Source organism: Corapipo altera, unplaced genomic scaffold (genome assembly GCF_003945725.1).
Source record: "Corapipo altera isolate COAL_440 unplaced genomic scaffold, ASM394572v1 78164, whole genome shotgun sequence".
NCBI lineage: Eukaryota > Metazoa > Chordata > Aves > Passeriformes > Pipridae > Corapipo > Corapipo altera.
The window spans coordinates 1167-8059 of NW_020885385.1; the positions used below are offsets into that span (position 1 = coordinate 1167).

The window sequence follows — 6893 nt, forward strand, 5'->3', positions numbered from 1 at the left end:
CCTGCACACACAAAGCCTTGGGCTCATCCAGACTCCTCCTGGGTGACGGGTTGCAGCCCAGTGTTTTCCACGGAGTGAAATTCCTTTTTCCTCAAGTCCACTCAGGAGCTCCCCAGCTGCACTTGGCATTAATTCTTTCTTTCTCATGCTCTTTTCTGCTCTGACAAAAGGATCCACCAGCTGTAAACCCTGCCTTCAAGTCCTCTCAGGACTATCCTGTACTGTCCTCAGTCTCCACACCACTGAGGCCACAGCTCCTTAGCCCCTCTCTAGTGCTCATGTGCTTGAGACCTTTAAAGCCCATCTTGGGAGATCTCTGGGCACTCACGGATGTTTTTGCAGAGGAAAATGTTGTGCTCATAGTCTAAGGAAATCACAGTTACCATGACAACCACCATACATTCCCATTGCTATGGTGAGTTACCTTGGAAATAGAATACATTCTCTTTGCCATGGTCAGTTACTATGGCAATCATCATACATTCTCATTGCTACAGTCGGTTACCATGGCAACCAGCATAAGTTTTCATGTTTAAGTTCAGTTACCACGGCAACCATCATACATTTCCATTGCTATGGTCAGTTACCGTGGCAAACATCGCACATTCCCATTGCTACTGCTGCTTACCATGGCAACTATCATACTTTCCACTGCTACAGTCAGTTACCACGGCAACCAGCATACATTCCCATTGCTATAGTCAGTTACCATGGCAACTGTTATACGCTCCACTGCTATGGTCTGTTACCATGGCAACCATCAAACACTCCCATCACTACAGCAGGTTACCATGGCAACCATCACACAGTCGCGTTGCTACAATCGGTTACCATGGCAACCATCACACATTCCCGTTGCTATGGACAGTTACCATGGCAACCATCATACATTCCATCGCTACGGTCAGTTACTATTGTAACCTCTTGGCTCCTCTTGGACAGAAGCAGATGCAGATGCAGCCTCCCTGTTGTCCACCAACCTTTAGAGCAGCTGTGCTCTAAAGGCCTGTGTCCCAAGGGCTCTCTTCACCAAGACCCTGCACAAACCTCTGGGACTCTTTGCATCCTGTCGTGGTGCCTTTCCAGTGAATTCCAGGGTTATCAAAGCCAACTCGAGTGGGCTCTTTGTCTCACACCACAGTGTCACCCAAACCAGTCTCTCCTCTGACCCTCACCCACAAAAGTTCACCCAGTTTGTTCATCCCCTAGAGCAGCTGCACAGCTCCAAGAAGCTCCTTCCCGCTGAGGACACCTCTCTCCTGCTCTGTCTCTCCTGTGTCTCCTTGGCCTTCTCTCCCAACCCATCACAGCCCTGCAACCTGGGAACTGTCTCAGCAGGCCTGGGCTGTTATTGCCTGCAAGTGGAATGAAGAGAGACTTGGGGCTGCAGCTCCTGCTGCCTGTGCCCCACACGCAGGGCATTGGGGCCTGTCTGGCTGCAGCCCCTCAGTGGGGCACCAGGGGTAAGAACAGACTTGCAGTGGGGAAGGCTGCTCTGAAAGTCCCCAGAGCTGGGCTGTGCAGAGGCTTTGCTGACAATGGCCTTGGGGGTGGACGTGCTGGGACTCAGGCCCAGGGGGAAAATCCCAGGCCTGATCCCTGAGGAGATCAGCACATGCTGCTGAAATGCTGGGGGAGAGCAGAGCCAGCAGAGGGAGGAAACAAGTGTGGACAGCCTGGGCTGATGGGATTTGGACTCGTGCCTGGCCCAGCCTTGGCTGGGCAGAGAAGGGACAGCCTTTGTGTCCCTGCAGGGCTGGGATTCACTCCCTGCCCCAAAGGCCCCCAATGGGTCTGAGAAGCCCTGGGTGGTGCCTGTCCCACAACTGCTGGGAATGGGGACGGGGTCCCTGCACAGGCCCTGTGCTGTCCATGGCAGCTGCTGCACTTGTGCTGCAGAGCCCTGGCACCTCCCCTGGCACTACAGGCCCCTCTTTGGCTGTTCCATCCAGGCTCAGCTGCCCTCAATTAGGTTCAGCAGTGAAGGGATGTCCAGGAGACAACTGCCATTGTACTCTGAGGACATGTAGAAAATACCCTGATAAAGAACAGGAGAGAGACCTCTCTCCCTGTGCCACCTGACTCCATTTGGTCACCTGAGCACCTCTAGGGGCTGCCCTGGACAGAAGGAACAGTGACAGGTTCCCCTGTCCTACATGTGGGCCCCTTCTGCCACTGAAGTTGGCCAAAGCAATGTCCCAGCAGCCTCCAAGAAGATCCCGCAGCTGCTGCCCTGTCCCTGGGAACTGCTCCATTGGAGCCTGCAGTTCCCAGCAGGAATCTCGGTCACCTCTGGCCCCTCAGAAGGAACCAGGGGTTTGTGTCCCAACAGGTCACTCCTGGCTTTGGTCTTCCTTCATTCCCAGGGGAGCTGGGACAGGGATGCACCTGCAGGTGCCTATTTTAGGCCCACTGAAGTGGGGCAGGAGAAATCCCAGCCCATGGGGGTTGTGGAGGGAGCTGAGTGTCCTTCTGGCCCCAGGTCTGCAGAGCCACAAGGAGACACCTCTGTTGACTCAGCTGAGTCCCTTCCCTCAGTGCAGGTGAAGGAGATCCCTCCTGGGCACTGTCTGGGTTTCCTGTCTAATGATGGGACATGAAAAGGGGCCTCTTGGACTTAACTCTGTGTCTGTTTGGAGAAATGACCCTGCTGAAAGAAATGTCTGTGCCCAGCTGAGGGAAGGAACATCATTATTTCCTTCAGCTGTGTGCCAGCAGGTTCCCCTGGAGCCCCAGGGACAGCTGGAGGGAGCCCGAGGGGCAGAGCAAGGGCTGCCTGGGGCTGTTGCTGTGCTGCTGAGCTGGGCCGGGCTCCTGGCACACAGGGAGCTCCTGGCAAGCAAGAAGAGCTTCAAATAGACAGCTCTGCTGGTGAGCAGCTCCTCTGCACAGCCCAGCAGGGCTGAGGGCACTGCCTGCAGCACCCAGGGCACAGGAGAGAAGGCAGAGAGATGAGAGGCAGCCTGGGCTGGGAGGTGACTGAGCTCTCACTATGCCAGAAACCTTCCCAGGATTGGAAGGAAGAATTCTCTGGCTGTAGGAATGTTCAACTTGCCTTTCTGGAGGCATCTCCTAAAGCTGCCACATCCCACAGCTTGTAGGATCTTTCAACAGGACTCTCCCAGTTGCTGCAGTGCAGGAGAAGTGGCCACATGGCAGAGCAGGGCAGGAGCTGCAGGCAGCAAGGGCAGAGAGGAGAAGGGAGCAGGAGGTTCAAGGGATCCTGGGGTGGGAGGACAGGGCAGAGCTGCTCAGGGCAGGAACCTTGCCAGCCCTTTGCCACGGTCAGGCTCTGTCTGCAGAGCAGTGCAGGTGAGTTCCTGCAAGTGCCTCTGCCAGCTGCCAAATGGCAGCAGTGGCAGGAGCTGTCAGGATGGCTCTGCTGGATTTGCTGGGGTGCAGCAGGAGAAGCTGCTGCAGAGCAGGACTTGCTGCTGCCCCCTCAGAGGCCCAGGGCCAGAAGGTTCCCTGTGGCAGGGCTGGCTGTGGGGTGGGAAGGTGGGGGTGCAGCCAGGGGTGCCCAGGGCTGTGGGGCAGAGCAGGGTCCTGCCCCCAGGGCTCTGTGTGCTGGGGCAGGGACTCTGCTGCCTGCCAGGCTCAGCTCTCAGCCCGGCCAAGGAGCTGCCATGGCCCAGCAGGGAGAAGCTGTAGGTGGAAGGAGTGACCCCTCAGGGCAGGGCAGGGCTGGGCAGGGCCCTTCAGCTGCAGGCTCAGGGCTCCTCACACCTTCAGCTCCACCTCCTCCATTTCCAGGGACCCTTCTCAGGAAGCTCATCCCCCCAGAACACCTCCCCCTTCCCAGCCACCTCAGGCTGTCTGGGATCTGCTCTGCAGCCCCTGCCCAGGCAGAGCTGCCCCTGGGCACTGGGCTGGGGATGGCTCTGGCAGCACTGGCAGGGAGCTGAGCTGGGCACAGGGAGGGGCTGCTGGCAGGAACAGCTCCTCACCCAGAGACAGGCAGGCAGGGAGAGGCAGCGGCTGCCACAAGTGCTGGGCTGGGGGATGTGGGCCCCTCCCTGCTGTCCCTGTGGCACAGACCCCTTCCCTGAGCAGCTCCTGCCTGGGCTCCTTTCCCAGCCTAAGCAGAGCCTGTGCCCTCAGGCCCACGGGGGCTGGGCTGTGCATTGCCCTGCAGCAGCCAGAGCCCAGGCAAGGACAAGGCCCTGATTTCCAGCTGTCTCTGTGTCCCTCCTCTCTTGGCAGCAGCACTGTGGCATTTCACTGCCAGGAGTTCTCTGCCTTGTTTCTGTTTTAAGGGAATTCCTAAGGGCCAACCCCCCTTCAGCTCCCAGCTGCCAGCCAGGGGCAGCTGTGAACAGCAAAGATGGCCAACTCTTGTCTCTGCACCAAGAGACCACCCCTTTGCCTCTCAGGACTCACAAGATTTCACTTGGAGCACATTAGAAATGTCAGAGATTTCAATCATCCAAACTCACTCCTGGCAAGAGGAACTGGAACGAAATCAAGTCCCCGAGTCCCCTCTCTCTCTTTTCTGTGCTTGGGCAAACTGTGACCAGCAGTTCTGGAAACACTTTGATACATCACAAGTGCTTTTAATTGGAGGTCACCCTGTGCTCCAAGTGGCCTCTCACTGCACAGTGAGAAGGATTCCTCGGGAGCCCACTCCAGGGTCCCTGCTCTCAGTGCCCCCTTCAGCCAGCAAAACCCAGAGCTCAGGGAGAGGGATGCAGAGAGATTTTCCTGAAAAGAGGCCCTGAATGTTGAATTGCTATGAGACATGCAAGATGTTTTGCTGATTGAGTCTGGCCTAATTCAGTTCTGCCTTTTTTCTCCTGAACAGAAAACCATACCCTGAGGCAGCATATGTCCAACAGCAGCTCCATGGCCCAGTTCCTCCTCCTGGCATTGGCAGACAGGCAGGAGCTGCAGCTCCTGCACTTCTGGCTCTTCCTGGCCATCTCCGTGGCTGCCCTCCTGGCCAACGGCCTCATCCTCAGCGCCGTAGCCTGCGACCACCACCTGCACACCCCCATGGGCTTCTTCCTGCTCAACCTCTCCCTCACAGACCTGGGCTGCATCTACACCACTGTCCCCAAAGCCATGCACAGTTCCCTCTGGCACACCACAACCATCTCCTACACAGGATGTGCTGCACAGGCCTTTTTCTTTCTATTCTTCTTCTCATCAGAGTTTTCCCTCCTCACCATCATGTGCTACGACCGCTACATTGCCATCTGCAAACCCCTGCACTATGGGACCCTCCTGGGCAGCAGAGCTTGTGCCCACATGGCAGCAGCTGCCTGGGCCACTGGGTTTCTCAATGCTCTGTTGCACACAGTCAATACATTTTCCCTGCCCCTGTGCCAGGGCAATGCCCTGGGCCAGTTCTTCTGTGAACTCCCACACATCCTCAAGCTCTCCTGCTCACACTCAGGCTACCTCAGGGAAATTTGGCTTCTTATAATAAATTGTTTGATCGGTTTTGTTTGTTTTGTTTTCATTGTTTTCTCCTATGTGCAGATCTTCAGGGCTGTGCTCAAGATTCCCTCTCAGCAGGGACGGCACAAAGCCTTTTCCACCTGCCTCCCTTACCTGGCCGTGGTCTCCCTGTACCTCAGTACTGTCGTGTTTTCCCACTTGAAGCCCCCCTCCATCTCCTCCCCATCCCTGGATCTGATTGTGTCAGTTTTGTACTCACTTGTGCCTCCAGCACTGAACCCCCTCATCTACAGCCTGAGGAACCAGGATCTCAGGGACACTCTGAGGAGAATGATGACTCCTGCTTTTCAGGAGCAACAACCTGCCTCTCTTCTTCTGCACAACACTCATTGTGTAACACTTTACTGGCCCAGCCTGCCTTCTAAAGGTTTTGAGAATGGCAATAGGGGGGTTTCCTACACGTGTTCCCCTTTTCATGTTGTTAACACAGAAATTTATTCTGCATGTCATACCTGATTCACTCTCTACCTCTTTATTTTGACCCACAATTGTGTAAATGAGGAATCATTCTCTGTGTGCATTTAAACAAAATAAAAGTTTCTGCAACAACTTTTTTGTCAAACATCCCGCCTTTGCTATTCTGTACATGAGGAATCACAGTCTCTGTGTATAATGAAGGACTTGAGGTCTTTTTTCCTGATTCGTCCTACAGGAACTTCCCTGAAGCTGGAGGGCAGTGCTTGTGTGCAGAGGAGAAGGGGTAAAGAGTCCTGGTACAGGAGCACTTCCAGGGAGCAGCAGCTCTTGGCCTTTTCAGAGATGCTGTTTTTCCACTGTCTCCCTCTCCTTTCTGCTCCTTGCCCAAGGCCTGAGTGCTCTGGCAGCTCAGTCCCTGATGTGTCACTCCTGTGACCATGGGCAGGGACAGGCCCTGGGCACTGCTGGCACAGAGTTGAGCTCCTTAACATCATTTCCATCATGAAAGGGGATCCCCCTGGGCAGTTCTCGAAGACTTTGTTCTTTCTGAAAGGTTTGTGTAAAGAACAAGGCCAAGGAACAGACTCTCCAAAGTCTCATTGCTTTGCTTGTTTCCCCCTTCAGTCCCTGCAATGAGAGAAGGGACTCACTGGGGTACTTGAGGGACTGAGGGCTAGTCCAGATGTTCTGTGCTGGTGGCCAGTGGCAAAGGGTCTCCAAGTCCCCTGCCTGGGGCTCTGCAACTTGTGAGGGCTCTGATGGCAGGTGAGGACTTGTCTGTAGGAACTCAGGAAGTGCAGGAGAGCACAGAGGATCTGCAGGGACAGCCCGTCCCATCCAGTCAGCAGGGAATGGAGCCCTGGAGCAGAATCCTGCCCAGGGTGGAGTTACCAGAGATCAAGTACTAAATCTGCCTGTGAACTGGTAAAGGAGAGTTCTGCAACCCCGGGGGATGCAGCAGGAACAGAGAAAGGACTCTGGCCAGTGACTCGTCTCACCCACAGTGAACTCCCCTT

General features: G+C 55.4%; 1 protein-coding gene across 1 annotated transcript; it reads left to right on the top strand.

Moving 5' to 3' along the window:
- Positions 1–4824: 4824 nt before the first annotated feature.
- LOC113940452 (olfactory receptor 14J1-like) lies at positions 4825–5916 on the top strand. The gene has a single exon (XM_027631598.1). It carries the CDS (start codon positions 4825–4827, stop codon positions 5914–5916), a length of 1092 nt encoding a protein of 363 aa, XP_027487399.1.
- Positions 5917–6893: the final 977 nt, after the last annotated feature.